The following is a 24,021-nucleotide window of genomic DNA, read 5'->3' as shown; positions in this document are numbered from 1 at the left end:
TAGGGCTCTGGGAAGTGTTGTAGAGCAGAGGTGACTTGGAGTGCAGGTACATAGTTTGTTGAAAATGGCACCAGAGGTAGATAGGGTCGTCAAAAAGGCTTTTGGCACATTGATCTTCATCAGAGTATTGAGTATAGAAGTTGGGAGGACATGTGGCAGTTATACAAGATTTGGTGAGGTTGCATTTTAAGTATTGGGTTCAGTTCTGGGCACCATGTTATCATATCATATCATATCATATATATACAGCCGGAAACAGGCCTTTTCGGCCCTCCAAGTCCGTGCCGCCCAGTGATCCCCGTACATTAACACTATCCTACACCCACTAGGGACAATTTTTACATTTACCCAGCCAATTAACCTACATACCTGTATGTCTTTGGAGTGTGGGAGGAAACCGAAGATCTCGGAGAAAACCCACGCAGCACCCGTAGTCAGGATCGAACCCGAGTCTCCGGCGCTGCATTCGCTGTAAAGCAGCAACTCTACCGCTGCGCTACCGTGCCGTCAAGCTGGAAATGGTGCAGATTTACGAAGAAGTTGCCAGGACTCGAGGGCCTGAACTATAGGGAGAAGTTAAACAGGCTCGGACTCTATTCCTTGGAGCGCAGGAGGACGAGGGGTGATCTTATAGAGGAATACAAAATCATGAGGGGGATAGATCGGATAAACGCACAGAGTCGCTTGCCCAGAGCAGGGCCAAGAAGGGTCTCAACCCGAAAAGTTACCTATTCCTTTTCTCCAGAGATGCTGTCTGACCCACTGAGTTACTCCAGCTATTTGTGTCTATCTCGGGGAATCAAGAACCAGACGACATTGGAGTAAGGTGTAGGGGAAAAATGTAATAGGAACTGGAGGGGTAATTTTTTCACAAAGTGGGTGGTGTGTGTATGGAACAAGTTGCTGGAGGAGGTAGTTGAGGCAGGTGGTATCACAACGTTTGAGAAATATTTGGACAGGTACAAGGATAGGATGCGTTTAGAGGGATGTGGGCCAAAAGCAGGCAGGTGGGACATGTTGGTCGGTGTGCGCAACCTGGGCCGAAGGTCCTGTTTCCACACTGTATGACTCGATGACATTACAAGCTCTGATCCCTGACTCCCTCAGCAAAAGTAAGTGAAATGCTATATTTGCCCTTCCTTCTCCTGGGTTCAGCAAGTTCCATGTTCATAAGTTATCACTTATTACCTTTCTGTAATACAAAGTTCCCAAATTACAGGATACCAGGCAAGGATAGGTTGAGCCTTTTTAGCCAGGTTTGAAGCCACGAATGATGGTGGACTGGGAACTGTCAAATATCAATTGTTGTGCTAAACTGGCAAAAGTAATCTTGTTCAGATAAATTATGGACTACGAGCACACAAACAATTTGGAAAACAATAAAACATAAACATGTATCGCTTGAATGATAAATATGTTGAACACCAGGTGGAAATAAGTGAAACTAAATTCAGCAATAAGACAAGAAATGCAAGCATGATCTGCAATGGACAAGAGATCAACTTAACCTAAATTTACATAGTCCAAGTGGAAATAAGAATCAGGAACACTCAGCTAAATAAGGTTAGGTTTTAGAACATTAAAGGCTTTATTGTAATTGGGCCTAGATTAAGTTGTTGATCTGGACAAAGTTCATAATTCAGTAGTTAAGCACTTGTGGATGTGTCACAACTTAAAAGAATGGTAGGAGCAAGCAAAACATAAATTCATGCATATCCAAATGTACAATATCTATTTTAATATGTTTAACTGCTAATTCCATACATAGATGTATCATTAAGGAAGAATAGATGATATAGACGCAGGCAATCTCTGCTAAATTCATTCAAGTTATGGATCCTGACAGAATTCACAAATCACCACCAATAATTTGAGATATGGAATAAAATTCTCCCTTGATTAGTACAGGTGTCAGTGGTTATGGGGAGAAGGCAGGAGAATGGGGTTAGGAGGGAGAGATAGATATGCCATGATTGAATGGCAGAGTGGACTTGATAGGCCGAATGGCCTAACTCTACTCCTATTCCTTATAACGTTATGACCTAACAGAATTCACATAGTAAAAAGTAAATAAACAACCAAAATTGATCTTTTGTCAAATCGCATTTCTTGATGCATGCACAGAGGACACTGCTTTGCATTACAGAAAAATGTGATTCAGACTGTTAACATTTGCCTCAGTATTCAAAGGTCCAATTGTCCAGCTTCCACAAACTTAAGAGCTGGTTGCAAATATTGTTTGGTATTAAAAAAAGTTGTTTCTATAATTAGATCATTTCTATGGTTTCTTGATTCCCCCAATTAGAGAATGACAATAAAGGATGACCATTAGATAAATAAATAAAGTACTTCATCTGTTGTAAAGTGCTTTGGAACATCAAGTCATAAAAGATTTTGCAGGAATGCAAGATAATTTCTGACGTTGAACTCAACCCATCATTGTTTTCTTTACTCGTGTCTCTACAGCTTGCTGTTACCATGAATAGGATCATCATAATTTACTGTCTTCCCTAATTTAGTACCATTTGCAAATGTGGATGTACGAATTACTAATCCTTCATAGTTAGCAATTTACCCAATGTAATGTGGAGGCACTGTTGCAAATCACAAGGGAATGCCAGATTTCAAGGAACTAATCAGAGCATGCATTTACGCCCACTTTATCTCTTACTCTCAATTTTATCATTGCGCGTGGGAGTACTCGCTGTAGTACAGCCATTGACTGTCATCTTACAGTCTACTACTAAATCCATTATTAAAAATCTTGTCCTTTCCTTTCTTAAAAATAATTCCTGTTCAAAAACTAGAAACCATATACTCTCTTAATTTTAACTGTAAACAAAAATCAGGAATCAGTTTATGGACACAAAATGCTGGAGTAACTCAGCAGGACAGGCAGCATCTCTGGATAGAAGGAATGGGTAAAGTTTTGTGTCAGCGGTTGTGAGACAGCATTTTGTGTCTATCTTCGGTATAAACCAGCATCTGCAGTTCCTTCCTACATATCAGGAATCAGTTTCACCCAAAACATAATCTAATACATTATTCCATAACTTTACAGAAGCACTCAACCTCAAAGATTCCCAAATGTAAAAAATTTGCCCGAGAAATGGGCTCAGGCCCATCCTTTTTCTCCAGAGATGCTGCCTGATCCGCTGCGTTACTCTAGCACTTTGTGTCTATATTTAAAAATTGATTACCTCCCCACCCAGTCATATCAGATTAATTCAGTCACGACCATCTGACAATATAATCTACAAACACTACAATGCGATCTTAAACAGGCTGCCAGAAAAAGGTGATCAAGCAGTCTGAAGAAGGATCGTGAACCAAACGTTATTTATCCTTTTCCTCCAGAGATACTACCTGATCCGCAGAGTTACTCTAGCACTTTACATCAATCAGCGGAATAGTAAAAAGAATCAGCTTCAGTCTGAAGAAGGGTCTCAATCCAAAATATCACCCATTCCTTCTCTCCAGAGATGCTGCCTGTCCCGCTGAATTACTCCAGCATTTTGTGTCTACCTTCGATTTAAACCAGCATCTGCAATTCTTTCCTACACAGTAGAATAGTAAACATGTGTCTCATTAAACATGTCTCACTTCAGAGGAGATACAGAATTATAGGCCCAATCTCAACACCAGCTCAATTTTACCTCAGAAAAAGGCATATCTTTACACAGTGTCTTTAATATTCTCAAGTTGCACCAACATTTCATAGAGCAAACAAATTATGATGGAACTGCAATATTAAAATCAATGTAATACAGAATACGAGACTTTGAAACTTACAGTCCACTATGCCTGTGTCAGTTTAGGAAGAGCTATCCAATTTAATTCTACAGCATTTTCACCCTATAATCCTGCCATTTGTCTTTTTCAAACATCTATATTTGTATTTTGAAAGCAACTGTGCAAAGATTTCATCACACTTGCAAGCTGCATTTTCCTTTTCCTTCCAATGTTTTGCCTATTTTAAATCTCGAGCATCTGCCTGATAATCCGCACTGAAGAAATTTTTTAATTGGTTCATTAGAACCCCTCAATTTTAAACCTCCCCAAGACCTCCCCAGTCTTCTCTGCTCCAAGAAAAATAATTCCCCTTCTCCATTCTTTCCACATTACTGAGCTCCTGTATCACTGTATCCTGTATCGCTGCTATCAGCTGGGAAGTTCCTCTATGTCCTCTCCAAGGTACTGACATATTTTCTGAAGTATGATACATATTATTCAATCATGCATAATGCTCAACCAAGGTCTAACCAGAGATAGGTAATGTTATTATGACTCCTTAGCTTTTCCATTCCCTGCCCCTATCTGGTGCCACAGATCTTGCTTATGCTTTCTTACCTGCCTTAAAAGCTTGTCCTGCAATGTTTAAAGAATATATATAATCAAGCATTCCTTTGCTTTTGCATTCCATGCAGACTATCATTTGGATTACATATATTCACCATTTTGTTTCTACCAATATTTTTTATTTACCCATATTAAATAGTTTTTTTCATGAGTCTGCCATTTCACCTGTTTCTGTTAAGGCCCACCACTATCCTATACTATTTACAAAGCTGTCAAGTTAAGCTTCAGCCATGATCTACAAAACTGCAATTTCTATACCCCAAAAGTTAACAAGATTACCTTCTATGAAAAACGCCACAACATCCTACATGCAGTGTATCCAATAATACTATAAGTAACCAACACAGAAACATAGAAAATAAAGGCATTCAACCCTTGAGTCTACTTTTCTATTTAATATCCTCTCGTTAATAAACAATTTCTTAATATGTTGGGTGAGTAATATTGTTAGGATACAGAAAACTACCTTGCTCTTTGAGAAACAGCAAAGATTCACATTATTCACCTGAGGCATTGTCTTGCCTTTCGGTTTAACTTCTTATTTGACGCTAATGATTTATACTTTCTCAAGGCTAGAGCCGGTGAAATTGTAATTGGTGTTAGAAGAAAAACTCTATGAGATGGGAATGCTGGAATGTTGGTGCATTAGCCAAGCATTTAATCCGGCATGTGGCAGGCCAAATAAACAAAACTGGCAAAAGTAGAGATAGGTGCTAAATCTACACACTAAAGGTGCTAGTTACTTCATGTAGACACACACAGTTGATAGCTACTTCAAATACTTTCAAACCACCTGCTAAATTGCTGTTTTGTCATGGTCATGACATATAACTAGAGAAGACAAATATCAGTGGGAATAATAGAGGGATTTAATTGCATTCACACAGTATATAGTATTTTATTTACAATCTTCCACGGAATATCCCCAATTCCAAAAGTTGGGAAGTATCATTGGAAGAAACTAGTTTCCTGACCTACATGTAAGATGATCCGCCCTTAGCTGGAAATCAAGCCCTGTATTAAATACAAATCAGAAAAACCAAATTCAAAATATTGTTGAACACGTACCCAAAGCTGAGTGTTGTTATAGTGTTCCAGTTTAGATAAAAGATTTGAGAGTTTCTGAGAACTTGCTTTAAATAACCCACTTTGTGACAATACTATGGCCAAAGTACAGGCTAGGAAGCTCCCCATGAATCAAGCTTGTGACCAGACCTCCAAAGATGACAGAGTACAACTTTACACAAATAATTTACAGGAACCTATTCTCTACTCATTGCATTTTTCCCAGGGAAGTTACCCTGGCTTTATTGGGAGTTTGGTATGCTGCCATACTATCACGATTTTCCATAATGCAACAAATTCCCTTCATGAAAGATTACACTCCTTGTGTTGTTTTGCAGCAAGACCAGGATTTAGACCTGGTAATGATTAAGGAAGTTTAATGATTAAGCACTGTCCAAAATGAGATTGACATGCAGTTGGTATGACGGTGTTCCCATGTGCCGGTTGCCTTGGTCAAAATCGCAGGCCTAAAAAGTGCTGTTAAATTAGTCTTGGTGGGTTGGGTTAGGGATCTTGAGATGCTATGTAGGGTAAATAAAGCTAATAAGGAGGCAAGTAAATATTTCAGATGGTAGTTGGGATGATGATATTAAATGGATTACTTTATCTGACATGATGTTGAGTTTTACCACATTGTAAGAACTGTACTTAATCGGGCAGGTGGAGTGTATTATATTTTCGATTTGTGCTGAGCAGATAATGGAAAAACATTAGGGAGCTTAGTGAATCACTCATTGCAGAATATGCTGACCCACTCGCTCTTCTGTGCTTGGACCAAGGCCATGTCGAGGACTGCAGCACAGTGGATAAGGTAGAACACAAACTGAGTTGCAGTCAGCAAGTTAATTGTAGGTTTTATTTTCTACTATTTTTGATAATGGTTTTATTACATGAAATAGACAGTTGAAGAGAATCTACGCAGCCCACGGTGCTGGCCGAAACTATATCCTTGGTGCAACAGGATTTCTGTTCTGAGATTTTTTGCATAATTTAAAACAAGCTACAGAATAAAAATTCAAATTAAGTCAGCATCTGCTTAAATTTGGAGAACAGAGAAAGAAGTTATTTTAGATAGACAGAAACTATAAATTACTTAGAATATTTTAGCTAAAATATTTTTTTTATTTTAAGCCATTACTATGGTTTCCTTTCCCACCAAACAAAAATCCAATGCAACTTTCAAAATATTTCTGGTAAACATTCCACAAAGGCTAATTAAGATTACTTGTGCTCAATTTATCAATCTCAAAACTTCACTTTCATTGTTTATTTCTACTCGCAACAAGTAAAAATAAATAAATGACAAGTTATATATCGAGAGCATTCCACTGCCAAACTCCAGAATGTTGTTAATGCAATAAGTGGGATTCCCAACACACTCTGATCCCCGTACCTTAATCTTCTCTCATTTTAACATCTTCAAGCTTCTCCTGTAAAGTGATGCGAAAGACCTGAAATAAAATATGCATCTGGCCCAAGGTAAAATCAATCATTCAGAAAGCTTGCGTGTGTGGTCCACTCACCCCATGCAAACCCATTTTCATTCTTGAGAAATCTACTCAGTGAAAGAAATTAAGTTCATAGGAGCAAAAGTAAGTCATTTAGTTCATTGAGTCTACCCCACCATTCAATCATGGCTGATCTAACTTTCCCTCTCAACCTCATTCTCCTGCCTTTCCCCATAACCCTTGACACCCTAACCAATCAAGTTTCTGTCAATCTGCACTTCAAGAATACCCGATGATTTGGCCTCCATTTGTGGCAATGAATTGCACAAATTCATCACCCTCTAACAAAAGAAATTCCTCCTCATCTCCTTTCCAAAGGTACGTCCTTTTATTCTGAGGTTACACCCTCTGGTTTGGACTCTTCCACTAGTGGAAGCATCTTCTCCACATCCACTCTATCCAGGCCAAATAGTTGTTTGATGCAAGAGGCCATAATCTGTTTATTAGTCAATCAGTACACAATAGATTTGAAATTATCAAAACAAAATCTTCAGTGGCAGAATTATATAGCACGATATTGATGTAGCAACCTATCATAAAATTGACATCAATAGATGTTTACCAATGAATATATTGTCTTTCAACCATACAATCAAAATCAAGCAACTTTAAAGTAACCCTTATCCCCCTCACAAAAAGGGAAGAAATATAGAATATTTTCCCCACAAACAAGCAGTAGGTGCTCATTAAGCCCATTTTTATTTTGTCAATTTGATAAAAGGATACAGAGCCACTATTACACCAAATTCTATTGAATCAACAATTTATGTCAACTGCCTTTTGACATCAATCAAGGCATACAGATTATGAAACAAACCAAGATAAGGCACCAAGAATAAGTCCACACAGTTAACAGCCTGATTAATGAGACACCGTCAATTCCACAAGGATATTTTTCAGAACTGGGCTAAGAAACATTAAGATCACACTGGGTTGAAATACTTCGTAGTTGGCCCATTGCGGTTTGATTTAGGATATTTTCAAATACAGCAAAGCCAGAATAAGATTTGATTTTCATCATCTGAAGTCTATGTGATGACTTTAGTTTTTTGAAGTCACATGGCAATATTAATCTATATTATATTAATGGATAAGGTATTCTATTATTTCATTGTAACCTCCACAATGAAATACCTTGACAGGTATTTCAAGAGACTAAAAAGTCATACAATTAATCAAATAAAATTGCTGACATATATTCTACAGACAGGAAGACGGCAATTCTCCACATCCTAGAATCAGAGAAAATTGACAAAGATTGTGTAAAATTAATGTAGGAGAAATTAATAACAGAACTTCTATTCATATTGTGCAGTGACATCCTATGGATATTCCAGTCTGCTTCAGAGCAAATTACTTACTTTGAGTAGTGTCTGCAATAATGAAGACAAACAACACATAATTTGCAATCAGCAAAACGCCATCACCCAGCTGTAATACTAAGGACCAAGAAATCAGTTTTTGATGTTGATGTAGGTACAAAATGTGGTCAGGAAATCAGGAGTCCTCCTTTGCTTATAATCCAGTAGGGACATAAGAAAAGGTAGACATGCTAATTGTAACTTTTCATTCAAGAGTGGGACCTCGTCTTCCCAACCAGCATCGGGCCATTGAACACTACAAACACCAATTAAACTTCGAACTGCAAACTGTCTTGGTTGCACTAGGGACTTTGGGTTTTTGTTTTATACTAATATTAGTTTTTAAGAAGAATTTATTGTACTTTTGTTTGTTTGTTTGTTTATGTTATCTATTGAGTACTGTTTACAGACCTGTTATGCTACTGCAAGAAGGAATTTCATTGTTCAGTTTCTGTACATATGACAATTAAACACTCTTAGAAACATAGAAAATAGGTGCAGGAGGAGGCCATTCGGCCCTTCGATTCATTGTGATCATGGCTGATCGTCCCCAATCAATAACCCTTGCCTGCCTTCTCCCCCATATCCCTTGATTCCACTAGCCCCTAGAGCTCTATCTAACTCTCTCTTAAATCCATCCAGTGATTTGGCTTCCACTGCCTTCTGTGGCAGAGAATTCCACAAATTCACAACTGTCTGGATCAAAAAGTTTTTTCTCACCTCAGTTTTAAATGGCCTCCCCTTTATTCTAAGACTTGAATTTCTTGACTCCACAAGTAGCATTGCAATAGGTTTTTTCATTTTTATATGACCATTTGCAGCATATTCAATCAATTTCACCAGGAGCACATTGTTAATCCATGTCTTTCATCCTTCCACAATATTTATAAAATGCTTAGAACTAATCGGTTATTCATTCAGTTGGATATGTAAATTCTACTGTTTTTCACAGGCAGCACAAAAAATACTTGCTACCAAAGATTTTAAGACTCCTACATTTATGATTTCAAAGACAATAACTAGCACAGGTATGCTGGCTATGGATACTTACAAATATCTATTGGAATCTGCCGAAAATTTTGCACGTTTCTCTGGAACAACTGTAAGTTGAGGTCTAGACTTACTAGTTACATAAACATTTGCAAATCTGGTAGTCAACATTTCTGAAAGCAGCAGACATGGAAACATAGCTGAAAATATCTGTGCATAGGTAAGTGATAACAATATCTAATATTACAAGAAAAGCAATAAACTGTCCACAGTGCCTCACTGGCACACTGTTCATTTCAAAATTCTTATCTTGAGGGTAAATATTCCTGAGTTGAGACATTGTATCAACACTTTTCAGTCTTGGAAAGAACCTGAAATGGATATCCAAGAGGTTCTTCTCAAGTGACTCTTCTTTCCCAACATTTCACTAAAGGTCTCGTGCCCCACTATTTTTATAAGGTTCATCACCAGTGACCTTGCTTTCAGTTGTGTAGGTCTAATCGCTGGAATTCCTTCTTGACCTTTCTAACATATCACTAAAACACCCAAATATTCTCTCTTTATCCTTGCTAATATCTCAGAGGGCTCAATGTGAAACGCGACTAATTTTCCTGCGAAAGACCTTGGAACATTTTACAAGGTTAAAGCTAAATACCAATAACTTTTGTTGATGAGAGATATACTAGTTCTTTTGTACTTCAATGTCTTTTTTAGAACCAGGAACAAGCACACTGCATTTATTTTTTTTCCCCACTGTGCTTTAAATATTTTCTCGTTTCAGAAAGATTGAACAAATTTTAAAGCCTCCATGATTTAACAGAAAACACTTAAAGCTGTCTTTCCATTCTTTCAAAATTTAAAAGCAGTGACAAAAGATCCCAAAAGTATGATCTGTCAAAAAGATGCTTTCCCAGGACTATTGCTTAAATTGTGTACAGCAAACGTTTATCACTGATAGAAACAAAAATTCAGCTAAAAATATGCCAGTATAAAACTGAAGTAAAACTAAGTCAGTATACATATGGGTACAGAACAAATGAAAGCACAGCAGTGCAGAGAAGGTTCACAGGATTGTGTCCTGTGATGAAGAGGATTTCTTACATAGGGGTATTGATTTAGAATTTCGAAGATAGACCAATGATCTTATTGAAATATTTAAGCTTCTGAGGGATCTTGACACAGTAGATGCAATTTTTTCCTGTGGTGTGGGAATGTAGAACCAGGTGACAAAATCAGGATAACAGCTCGAAGGGGAAGGTATTACTTCTCTCTGAAGATTATGAATCTTTGTAATTCTCTACCCCAGAGAAGGCTAGTCAAGATATTTACACAACATGCTTTGAGGCTAACAATATGATCAGCCATTATTAATATACTAAACATTAGAGCAGGTTTGTGATGCAGTGGCCTATTCTTGTTAATATTGCTCACTTTACATGTGTTTCCGAAAGTATAATAAGCACAATGTTAAGCATTCCACCAAAAGCTACACATTTCCAGAACTATACAGTATGTATAAAGATCACTTAATCATTTCAAACACTAAGACAAAAATGATCAAATTGTTTGGTATTGAAGCAATTAACAAGAACAAAGAGGCAGAACTGGACAGGCATGTATGCAATATGTCGGGTGAACACAGTATGAATGGTATAATGCATGCAAAATGCACTTCCCAGTAAATCTTGAATATTACTTTGCCACTGAGGCAAACTTTAACCAGTTATCCTTTGTGCGAATCATATACCTTGCCTTCATCCATGGGGTTGTCACTGATGTGGACAATGAGGCCTGGGTGGGTTTTTGATGATCTGCAAGTAAAACAGGTGAGAAATCAGGAAAATTCTAGTTATACAAAGCTCTCCAACTGTCCAAGAATTTTTTTATTACATATTTAAACACTAATTATTTACAGTACAACTGCTTACAGCTTCTGAAGGTTGAAAGGAACAAAGCTGTTAAATTATTCAGCTTCCAGCATTGTCCAGTTGAACTAAGTGACTTTGAGGCATTTATAAAAATATCCTTGGGCACTCGCATGGGCCCTAGCTACGCCTGCCTCTTTGTCGGGTACGTCGAACAATCCCTGTTCCAGACGTACACTGGCCCCATCCCCGAACTCTACCTCCGCTACATCGACGACTGCATTGGTGCTACCTCTTGCACCCATGCAGAACTCACTGACTTTATACACTTCACCTCCAATTTCCATCCTGCCCTTAAATATACCTGGACTATCTCTGACATCTCCCTCCCGTTTCTGGACCTCACCATCTCCATCACAGGAGAAAAATTAGTGACGGACATTTATTACAAGCCCACCGACTCGCACAGCTATCTGGACTACACTTCTTCCCACCCGGTCCCCTGCAAAAAGTCTATCCCCTACTCCCAATTCCTCCGTCTACGCCGCATCTGTGCCCGGGATGAGGTGTTTCAGACTAGGGCTTCCGAGATGTCCTCGTTTTTCAGAAAACGGGGCTTCCCCTCCTCCATTATAGATGAGGCTCTCACTAGGGTCTCTTCTACATCCCGCAGCTCCGCTCTTGCTCCCCATCCCCCCACTCGCAACAAGGACAGGATCCCCCTCGTTCTCACCTTCCACCCCACCAGCCAGCGGATCCAACATATCATCCACCAACATTTCCGTCACCTACAACAGGACCCCACCACTGGCCATATCTTCCCATCCCCTCCCCTCTCTGCATTCCGCAGAGACCGTTCCCTCCGCAACTCCCTGGTCCACTCGTCCCTTCCTACCCAAACCACCCTAACCCCGGGCACTTTCCCTTGCAACCGCACGAGATGCAACACCTGTCCCTTTACCTCCCCCCTCAACTCCATCAAAGGACCCAAACATTCTTTCCAGGTGAGACAGAGGTTCACCTGCACCTCCTCCAACCTCATCTATTGCATCCGCTGCTCTAGATGTCAACTCATCTATATCGGCGAAACCAAGCGCAGGCTCGGCGATCGCTTCGCTGAACACCTGCGCTCGGTCCGCATTAACGCCACTGATCTCCCGGTGGCCCAGCACTTCAACTCCCCCTCCCATTCCCAGTCTGACCTCTCTGTCATGGGCCTCCTCCAGTGCCATAGTGAGGCCCGCCGGAAATTGGAGGAGCAGCACCTCATATTTCGCCTGGGCAGTTTGCGGCCCGGTGGTATGAACGTTGACTTCTCCAACTTCAGATAGCTCCTCTGTCCCTCCCTTCCCCTCCTCCTTCCCAGATCTCCCTCTATCTTCCTGTCTCCACCTATATCCTTCCTTTGTCCCACCCCCGACATCAGTCTGAAGAAGGGTCTCGACCCGAAACGTCACCCATTCCTTCTCTCCCGAGATGCTGCCTGACCTGCTGAGTTACTCCAGCATTTTGTGAATAAATCGATTTGTACCAGCATCTGCAGTTATTTTCTTATATCCTTGGCCTACTGTCCCATAATTCATGACTGAAATATTTTTCATGTGAACCTCACAGCTACAGCCTCACTTATTTGTCCCATATTGCAAACTTATATCCTGCAATTAATATATGTATACCTAAATCTTTTATTAATTTATTCAAAAATATTCAAAGCGATACAGGAGCTGATGTCAAAACACCGTCCACAGCCCAAAAGAAACTGCCACTGGAAAGAAGCTGAGAAACTAACTGGACAGCTGTGTAACTAAACAATCAGCTGGCCAACTGGCTGACTGGGTTGAAGGAAGGAACTCCAGATGATGGTTTAAACCAAAGATAGACACAAAATGTCGGAGTAACTCTGAGTAACTCAGAGACAGGCACCGTCTCTGGTAGAAGGAATGGGTGATATTTTGGGTCGAGACCCTTCTTCAGACTGAATCAGGACAGAGGGAGATACAGAGATAAGGAAGTGTTGATTAGTTCATTGTTATCTAGGAGAAGGTAACAACAAAGCAAACAGATAAAATGTAAATGAGGACAGTCAAACTAGTCAGAGAACTGTGAAGGGAGAGGGATGGATAAAGAGGAAAGGCAAGGGTTACTTGAAGTTAGAGAAGTCAATATTAAATTGCCTTCCCTCTCTCCTTATCTCAGTATCTCCCTCTCCCCTGACTCGGTCTCAAGAAGGGTCTCAACCCAAAACATCACCCTTTCCTTCTATCCAGAGATGCTGCCTGTCTCGCTGAGTTACTCCAGCATCGTGTCTATCTTCAGCTGACATAGAAAATAGCAGTCGACCACCTAAACAACTTTCATGTCAACTGATTGCAGAGAACGACCTGCATTAAGGTGGCATGATGGCGTTGCGGTAGAGCTACTGCCTTACAGCGCAAGAGACCCGGGTTCGGCCTCACACCAAATGCTATTAGTGGAAGAAAGTTCACAAATATGTGTTCCTAAAAATAGGTCTGAAATTCCTGGTGGCAAGTACGCACTAGTGGACATGGTTTATTTTTACCTAAAAAGGACACACAGTGCTGGAGTAACTCGGCGGGTCAGGCGGCATCTCCGGAGAACATTGATAAGTGACCTTTCCGTCGTGAAACTTCTTCAGACTGGAGAAGGGCCCTGATCAGAAATGTCACATTCATGTTCTCCAGAGATGCTACGTGACCCGCTGAGTTACTCCAGGACTTGATCTGATTTTGCAAACCAGTATCTTCAGTTCCTAGTTTCTGCTTTAGTTTTACCTATCCTATCATTTTCCTTCAATATTTTGAAAGTTTCAATCAAGTTACACCACAACTTTCCGCATTTCAAGAATGATAATCCCAATTTCTGTAATCTCTTCAACATATTTGGAAATCTCCAAGGCCCTCAGTGCTTGAGGTGTGGTCAAAACAAGGTTTAGTGCAATAGCCCTTCAAACTCCGTGAAACCCAGTTCTCTAGATATGACTACAAGAATTCTATCAGCATTTATGATTATGTTTCAAGGTCAAAGTCTTTTTACTTCTGTTCAAATCCCCCACTCTTTCGAGCTATTCGATTAGTTAGAACTAAAGGATATAATCCTGTACTTTCTGTGTGGATAACCTCACAATTGTCTATATTGACATCTAATTGTCATAGTTTTAATCATTTATTCAATTACACTCTTTTGTAATTTAGTACTTCCATGGAAGTTCTTAAATCACTGCCCATTTTGTATCAACAGCAATTTTGCATATCTGACAGTATCTTATCATTTATAAACAGTGACTACTTGTAGCCTCAATGCCAATCCTTGCAATTGTGTGGCAATTTGAGGACCTCCCATTTGCCCTATTCTCTGTCTCGACTGCTTAGTCAATAATTCAGCTTCCAAAAGCTCAAATTCAGTGTTCAGGGCTTTTATCAAATGCTTTCTTGGTCCACAGAACTCCCATGGATGTTTCCCTGTCCGCTACATCAATCAACCAAAAAAAATTAAATCAGTTTTGTTATGCTTTACAAAAAATGCTTGTCAACGTGTTCAAACACTCCATCCTTAATTACAAAGTAATTTTCCTACTGATCTTATGCTAACTGGTTTATAATTTCTTCCTTTCCCTCCGTCATTCTTTATCACAGTATGGCATCTAAGTTCTAAACTAAAGGACGAGTTCCCAATTCAAAAGAAGTTAACTTTTTTTTTTTAATAGGATGAATCTAAATGGACCTTCTGAAGAATGCCTGAACTACTTCGGAGAATTTAGTAACATGGAATGGTAGCAGAAAAAACAGCCACCCATGAAGGAACATTGAGAAAAGTGAAATAACAAGACATGAAGGTTGGAAGAATCAGGAAGAAAAGAGGATAAAGGAAATTTGAAATAAAAATAACTAAGTATGAGCAGCAGCAAAAATGTGCTCAAGAATAAACACTGGAAGTCTGAATCATAGGCAAGATGTTGCAAGAAAAGATTAATAGAATGTTTATTGAATCAAACCACAGTAAACCTGACCATACAGCACAACTAAGTTGTACAATATAGAACATAGTTGGTTTTAAATATACTTCCCCATCTTGCAATCAACATCCTGCTAACTTCTCAAAGCAGCTGGCAAATTGGCAACATTACAACTTATATTAAAAAAAGCAGAGCCGAGTTTTTCATAGATTTAACCTTTTCTGCACCAGAGTCAGATTCTTTCCTTCAAACATATGACAAATCGAAAACCTGCATTGTGCATAACATATTTCATGGAATGCATTCATCCATACTGTAAGATGACCTACGTTGCATGCGTGATTACTTGGTCATCTAATTGAAGCGTTGACAGGGTAGATTAAAAAAAAAAAACATTTTCTCAAGTGAGAGTGGGGAGGAAATGGGCTAGTCCAATCAAAGGGGTATAATGTTAAAATTGGGAATGGGCCATTAAATACAGGAGGATGCATTTCTTTTAATAGAGAGTACTGGAAATCTGGAATTCTCTCTCTCTAAAGGTCAAGGTCTTAAGAAAATTCAGAACCGGAAAGGATTGCTAGGTGAGAGGAATGGAGGCTCAAAGGTAAACTAAATTAAAGTACCTAGTTTAATTAGACAGCCGACGATGTATGGAAATGCTAAAATAGGCTGTTCTTATTCCTCTGACAAACAGTTATATGAACAGAAGCCCAGACAACAGAGCATTTTGATTGAATAGCTGTGATAGATGTGATAGATATCAACTATTCCTAACACATTGTGATAGATATCAACCAATTCTCCTTTAAGATATTGAAGTTACGAAGTCCATTTGCAGCAGAAAAAAATATATAACTGGAATTAAAATTGGATCTCCGACTTGAAATGCACATACAAATTCCCTCCCTCCAACGGCGATATATTAGGGTTTGAAAAACAAAATAGCCTTGAGCTTCCTGGGCAAAAAAAATTCAACAGGATTGTATATGTTTACGTAGGACAAAGAAACCAAGATGTATTTAACACTCATTGTTGTAAGTTGAAACAACAAATGCACATGGCCAAGGGGATCTCTGCATTTAAACTAATCACCACTCTCTTCTCAGAGCAAACTCTCTGGTTTCAAATATTTTTCGTTGAGCCACGAGGCATCCTTTCAATCTACCAACACTCAAATGATTGGGTGTGGAAGAATTGCATTGTTACATGAACTAAAATTGGTTTTAATCTTGCAAATATGGTGAGGAAAAATAATTGACAAAAATACTTCATGTTTGACATAGCAAGCTAAATCATCTGTACTGGGCTCCAAACATAAATGAAAGTTTTGACAAATTATTGAGCTAGTAAACATAGATAAAGAGACACATGAATTGAAGATATAACATTTTCTTCTTGAAAATACGTTATTAACCATCCATAAGAATGAAGCACTTACAGTTCAATGGCTTTATTCCACATAATGACATAGCCTGAGAGTGTGAAAGACTCCACATTGACAATATGTACATTCCCTCTTTCCGTGCCAACATACAACCATTTACTCTGGAAGGGCAGATGGCAAAATGTTATCCTGCAGAGAAGAAAATCATTGACTGAAAATCTCATTCAAATATTGTACAATAGTCGTACATGCAATTAAAGATATACAATTACAACAATTCCTGAAAACATTAATAGAAACATGATTAGATTGTTCAAGGTCGAGTTGGTTGCAATTGAGCTCCACAATTTGAAAATGTAAATTCCACAAATCATTGAAAAAATTAATTTAATAAACATGGTGAGTGATCTCATATAGAGTTGTTGTAAAAATAAAACAAGTCAGACACGTGAACTTATTATCTCCACAAAAACTCGGTCTCAATATATGATTCATGGAGTTGTTCTTCAAACTGTTCAAGCTAACAAATTAGATAGCTGGCATTAATAGCTCAAAATAATAGATATTAGTCTTATTCCCACAAGGCATTAAGAGTATAGTTGATGCAATCATAAATTGTACATTTTATCTTTAAGAATATTTTGCAGTTTAGAGTCATAGAGTGAAACAGTGTGGAAACAGGCCCTTCAGCCCAACTTGCCCACACCATCAACAATGTCCCAGCGACACTAGTCCCGCTTGGTCCATATCCCTCCAAACCTGTCCGAGCCATGTACCTGTCTAACTGTTTCTTACACGATGGGATAGTCCGAGCCCCAACTACCTCCTCTGGCAGCTTGATCCATACACCCACCACCCTTTGTGTGAATAAGTTACCCCTCGGATTCCTGTTAAATCTTTTCCCCTTCACCTTGAACCTCTGTCCTCTGGTCCTCGATTCCCCTACTCTGGGCAAAAGACTCTCTGCATCTACCCAATTTATTCCTCTCATGATTTTGTATACCTCTGAGATCTCCCCTCATCCTCCTGTGCTCCATGAAATAGAGACCCAGCCTATTCAATCTCTCCTTATAACTCACACCCTCTAGTCCTGGCAACATCCTTCTAAAATCTTTTCTGAACCCTTTCAAGCTTGACAATATCTTTCCTATAACCTGGTGCCCAGAACTGAACACAATATTCCAAATGCAGTCTCACCAACATCTTATACAACTGCAACATGACCTCCCAACATCTATACTCAGTACTCTGACTGATGAAGGCCAAAGTGCCAAAAGCCTTTTTGACAACCTCATCTACTTGCGGCTCGACCTTCAAGGAACCATGCACCTGTACTCCTCGATCCCTCTGGTCTACACCACCCAGAGGCCTACCATTTACTGTGTAGGTCCTGCACCTACACAGGTTCGACATCCCAAAATGCAACAGCACACACTTTTCTGTATTAAATCCCATCAACCATTCCTCCGCCCCCCTGGTGCAATCTTTCACAACCATCTTCACTATCTGCAAAACCACTAACTTTTGTATCATCAGCAAATTTGCTAATCTTGCCCTGCATGTTCTCATCCAAATCATTGATGTAGATGACAAACAGTAACGGGCCCAACAGAGAACCCTGAGGCACATCACTAGTCACAGGCCTCCAGTCTGAGAAGCAACCTTCCACCATCACCCTCTGCTTCCTTCCATGGAGCCAATTTGCTTTCCATTCAGCTATCTCTCCTTGGATCCCATGCAATCTAACCTTCCAGAGCAGCCTACCATATGGAACCTTGTCGAATGCCTCACTGAAGTCCATGTACACAACATCTACAGCTCTGCCCTCATCAACCTTTTTGGTCATGTCTTCAAAAAAAATCAATCAGATTTGTGAGACACGACATTCCACGTACAAAACCAGGCTGACTATCGCTAATCAGCCTTTGCCCATCCAAATGCCTGTACAATCTATCCCTCAGAATACTCTCCAGTAACTTACCAACTACAGATGTTAAGCTCACCGGCCTATAGTTCCCAGCATTTTTCCTGCAGTCCTTCTTGAAAAGAGGCACGACATTTCCCACCCTCCAATCTTCCGGTACCTTTCCTGTATTTAAGGACGACTCGTAAATTTCAACCAGGGCTCCCACAATTTCCACTCTCGTTTCCCGCAATGTCCTTGGATATATCTGATCAGGCCCTGGAGATTTCTCTACCTTCAAACACGACAGCACCTTCAGTACTTCTTTGACGTTAACCCTGACTGCTCTCAAGATACTTCCAGTGACTGCTCCAATTTCCTCCATCCAACTGTCTTTCTCCTTGGTAAATATAGAGGAGAAATACTCATTTAGTACCTTGCCCATCTCCTGTGGCTCCACACAGAGGTGACCGCTTTGATTCGTTGAGAGGTCCCACTCTCTCTCTCCCTAGTTACCCTTTTCCCCCTTATGTATTTATAAAATATTTTGGGATTGTCCTTAATGCTACCTGCCACAGCTATCTCCTGGCCCCTTTTTGCCCTCTGATTTCCTTTCTTAGTTTACTCCTTAGTTCCTGAAACACCTCCATGGATGCACTTGATCCCAGCTGCCTATACCTGTCCCATGCATCCTTCTTGTTTTAGACTAATGTCTCAATTTCCCTCATCAGCCATGTTTCCTTAAATTTGCCTGCTTTGCCCTTCACTCTAATGGGGACGTACATATCCTGAGCTTTCTTCAGTACATTTTCAAAAACATCCCACTTGGCCAATGTTCCTTTCCCCTCTAATAACCTGCTCCAGTCAACTTGAGCGAGACCTTCTCTCATACCCTCAAAGTTCTTACCCCAGTTCAGCATCTTCACACGTCGACCCTCTCCGTCCCTATCCATAACTATCTTAAACCTAATCAAACTGTGGTCATTGGTGCCAAAAGGCTCTTCCACACACACTTCATCAATTTTCCAATACTAGATCCAGCGTTGCCCTCTCGCCTTTGGGAGCCTCCACATACTGATTAAGAAAACTCTCCTGAATACTTTTGAGGAATTGCACCCCATCTAAACCCTTCACGCTATGATTCTTCCAGTCTATATTGGGAAAGTTAAAATCCCCTACTACAACAACCTTATTTGACCTGCAGCTGTCTGCAATCTCCCGGCACATTTGTTCTTCTAATTCCCGTTGACTATTCGGGGGTCTGTAGTACACCCCCAACAAGGTGATCATCCCTTTCTTGTTCCTCAGCTCCACCCATATAGCCTCACTAGACAAACCATCCATAATGTCACCTCTGAACACAGCCGTGACATCCTCCTTAACCAACAATGCAACCCTCCCTCCTCTTTTTCCCTCGCCTGTCTCTCCTGAAGCTCTTGTACCCCAGAACATTGAGCTGGCAGTGCTGGCCGTTCCTTAACCAGGTTTCAGTCATGGCTAGAACTTTCCAGTCGCTCGTACCTATCCATGCCCTGAGCTCATCTGCCTTACCCGTCAGGCCCCTTGCATTAAAATACATGCAGTTTAAACCGACCTTCCTTCCTCGCTCTCTTCTTTTCACTTGCCTATTCTGTCCACTAATCTTTCCCACACTACCCTCCATACTAACTTCTAACCTCTCACATGCCTCTGTCCTGTACGAGATTCCAGTACTGTGGAGTAAAGATAAGCAGAGGCAAAATTCTGGCCATTTGAAATGTATATTTTATGATCATTTTAGCCAGTACATTCGGTACCATAAATATGTTGTTTTTGCTGCAGAGGACCACACCATCACACTCTGCAGTTTCATAATGGTCTTTATCATTACTATAATCTTATGTCACAGTGAGCATTCATGGTCTCAAAAGTATAACACTGTTATCATGATTTTGGAGAACAACTGTAAGCAAATGCTTTTTCCCACCTCCAACTATGTTGGCTTAACAGTCCTCAGCTGAAGAAATCTCCATAGATTTCAACAGTTAAACTGGATCCAGAGTAGTCAAGAGAGTTTAACTGTCACATGGGCCGACAACAGAACAATGAAATTCATAACTGCAGCAGCTTAATAGACCAATAAACGCAATAGATACAGTAAAATGTAATATTTTTTTTAAAATTCAATGCATTATTAGCTGTAATACTACTGCAAAATAAGTTATTGGAGCAGCCAATGGCAGTCCATAGGAGTTCATTGTTGTTGAAGTTAGCATTGTGCAATGTTCAAGAGCCTGATCATTGCTGGGAAAAATGTATTCTTGAAATTGGTGGTCATGATTTTCAGGCTCCTATTCCTTCTTCCCAATGGTAGAAACAATACGAGAGCATGGCCAGGAAGACATGCGTCCTTGACAATATTGGTTGGCTTTGTTCAATAGAGTATTTGTCGGCATACCAAATCTCCTCAGTCTTCTAAGGAAAAAGCCATTAATGAGATTTCTTTGTAATTGCAACAATCTCCTGGTCCCACGATAAATCCTCAGAAATATGAACAAGGAGAACTTGACACTTTTGACTCTCTCCGCCGACAGTCCCATCGATGAAGATAAGTTCATGTAACCTTGGGGTTTCCTACCTGAAGTTAACAATCAGTTCCTTGGTCTTACTGACACTGTGAGCAAGTTTATTTTCTGGCATCATTCAATCAAATTTTTGATCTCCTTCTACACTGGGATTATCGTAATCCATTACAAAACGTATAAGATTATTAAGGGGTTGGACACGTTAGAGGCAGAAAACATGTTCCCAATGTTGGGGGAGTCCAGAACAAGCGGCCACAGTTTAAGAACGGAGATGAGGAAAAACTTTTTCAGTCAGAGAGTTGTAAATCTGTGGAATTCTCTGCCTCAGAAGGCAGTGGAGGCCAATTCTCTGAATGCATTCAAGAGAGAGCTAGATAGAGCTCTTAAGGATAGCGGAGTCAGGGGGTATGGGGAGAAGGCAGGAACGGGGAACTGATTGAGAATGATCAGCCATGATCACATTGAATGGCGGTGCTGGCTCGAAGGGCCGTGTGCCTCCTCCTGCACCTATTGTCTACTCATCCAGTGGCATCGTTGACGAATTTGAAGATTGTGTTGGAACTACTCTTTGCCATGTACGAGTATATACGAGTGGCATGTACGAGTATAGAGTACCACCTTAGTAAGAGGAATCTTTGCTACATAGCTAGCTGATTAGCTATGATAGATAAACCAATTATTCTTCCCAGAAAGTCTAGAAATGAGTAGGTGCATTTGCTGCTAAAATAGCATAAAACTGAATTGAAACTGTTATTCATCGACTACAACTGTGTTCAACACCATCACTCCCTCCAGAGGCAGATTTGCCATTGCTACACAGGTGATTTTCAACTAAATAGTGGGAGGGGGGGGCAAATGAGATAGACAAGGATGCAGTTAAAGGGAAAGCGGGTACAGGAATAATTAATAAACACCCCAGTATTAACGGGACTGTAAGCTCACGAAGCAATAGGAGAGAATGGCCAAGTGCAATAGGAATCGATGAGGAAGCTGAGATGAGCAAAGGATTAAAAGTACTATATATGAAATCGCGAAGTATAAGAAGTAAAGTGGATGAGCTTGAGGCTCAGTTAGATTTTGGCAGGTATGACATTGTGGGGATTACAGAGACGTGGCTGCAAAAGGATCAGGACTGGGAACTGAATATTCAGGGTTATACATCCTATAGAAAGGACAGGCAGGTGGGCAGAGGAAGGGGGGTAGCACTGTTGATGAGGGATGGAATTCAGTCCCTTGCGAAGAATGACATTGGGACTGACGATGTGGAGTCACTATGGATAGAGTTGAGGAATTGTAAAGGTAAGAAGACACTAATGGGAGTTATCTACAGACCCCCAAACAGTAGCCTGGTAAGTTGCAGCGGGAGTTAAAATTGGCATGTAACAAAGGTAATGCCACTGCAGTTACGGGGGGATTTCAATATGCAGGTAGACTGGGAAAATCAGGTTGGTTCTGGACCCCAAGAAAGGGAGTTTGTAGAGTGCCTCCAAGATAGATTCTCAGAGCAGCTTGTACTAGAGCCTACCAGAGAGAAGGCAATGCTGGATTTTGTGTTGTCCAATGAACCAGATTTAATAAGGGAACTCAAGGTAAAGGAACCGCTTGGAGGTAGTGACCATAATATGATTAGTTTTAATCTGCAATTTGAGAGGGAGAAGGTTAAACCAGGAATGTCAGTGTTGCAGTTGAACAAAGGGGACTATGAAACATAGAAAATAGGTGCAGGGGTAGGCCATTCGGCCCTTCGAGCCTGCACCGCCATTCAATATGATCATGGCTGATCATCCAGCTCAGTAGCCTGTACCTGCCTTCTCTCCATACCCCCTGATCCCTTTAGCAAAAAGGGCCACATCTAACTCCCTCTTAAATATAGCCAATGAACTGGCCTCAACTACCTTCTGTGGCAGAGAATTCCACAGACTCACCACTCTCTCTACGAAGAAATGTTTTCTCATCTCGGTCCTAAAAGACTTCCCCCTTATCCTTAAGCTGTGACCCCTGGTTCTGGACTCCCCCAACATCGGGAACAATCTTCCCGCATCTAACCTCTCCAACCCCTTAAGAATTTTATATGTTTCTATAAGATTCCCCCCGCAGTCTTCTAAATTCCAGCGAGTACAAGCCCAGTCTATCCAGTCTTTCCTCATATGCAAGTCCCGCCATCTCAGGGATTAATCTGGTGAACCTTCTCTGTACTCCCTCTAAGGCAAGAACGTCTTTCCTCAGGTTAGGAGACCAAAACTGCACACAATACTCCAGGTGCGGTCTCACCAAGGCCCTGTACAACTGCAGCAGAACCTCCCTGCTCCTAAACTCAAATCCTCTTGCTATGAATGCCAACATACCATTCGCTTTCTTCACTGCCTGCTGCACCTGCATGCTTGCTTTCAATGACTGGTGCACCATGACACCCAGGTCACGTTGCATCTCCCCTTCTCCCAATCGGTCACCATTCAGGTAATACTCTCCTTTCCTGTTCTTGACGCCAAAGTGGATAACCTCACATTTATCCACATTATATTGCATCTGCCATGCATTTGCCTGCATCTGCCATGCATTTGGTAGCTAATGTTATCCCACTTTTCAAGAAAGGAGCGAGAGAGAAAACAGGGAATTATAGACCAAATTAGCCTGACATCAGTGGTGAGGAAGATGCTGGAGTCAATTATTAAAGAAGTAATAACTGCGCATTTGGATAGCGTTTAAAGGATTGATCCAAGTCAGCATGGATTTGTGAAGGGGAAATCCTGCTTGACTAATCTTCTGGAATTTTTGTTGAGGATGTGACAAGTAAAATGGATGAAGGAGAGCCAGTGGATGTAGTGTATCTAGACTTTCAGAAAGCCTTTGATAAGGTACCACACCGCAAAATTAGAGCACATGGTATTGGGGTTAGGGTATTGACAAGGATAGAGAATTGGTTGGCAGACAGGAGGCAAACAGTAGGGATAAACGGGTCCTTTTCAGAATGGCAGGCAGGAGTGCCGCAAGGCTCGGTGCTGGGGCCGCAACTAATTTACAATATATATTAATGATTTGGATGATGGAA

The 24,021-nt window shown here is 40.4% G+C and overlaps 1 protein-coding gene across 2 annotated transcripts in view; it reads right to left on the bottom strand.

Moving 5' to 3' along the window:
• stxbp5a (syntaxin binding protein 5a (tomosyn)) overlaps positions 1 to 24,021 on the bottom strand; it is a 188,598-nt gene that overhangs the window by 114,730 nt on the left and 49,847 nt on the right. For both annotated transcript variants that reach the window (XM_078405529.1, XM_078405530.1), the window contains exons 5-6: positions 16,560 to 16,694; positions 11,031 to 11,094 (exon numbers count right to left, since the gene is read on the bottom strand). In XM_078405529.1, the coding sequence (XP_078261655.1) occupies positions 11,031 to 11,094; positions 16,560 to 16,694 (199 nt within the window). The remainder of the gene's footprint in view (positions 1 to 11,030; positions 11,095 to 16,559; positions 16,695 to 24,021) is intronic.

Source organism: Rhinoraja longicauda, chromosome 9 (assembly GCF_053455715.1).
Source record: "Rhinoraja longicauda isolate Sanriku21f chromosome 9, sRhiLon1.1, whole genome shotgun sequence".
Lineage (NCBI taxonomy): Eukaryota > Metazoa > Chordata > Chondrichthyes > Rajiformes > Arhynchobatidae > Rhinoraja > Rhinoraja longicauda.
This window is presented reverse-complemented; position numbering and strand designations above follow the sequence as displayed.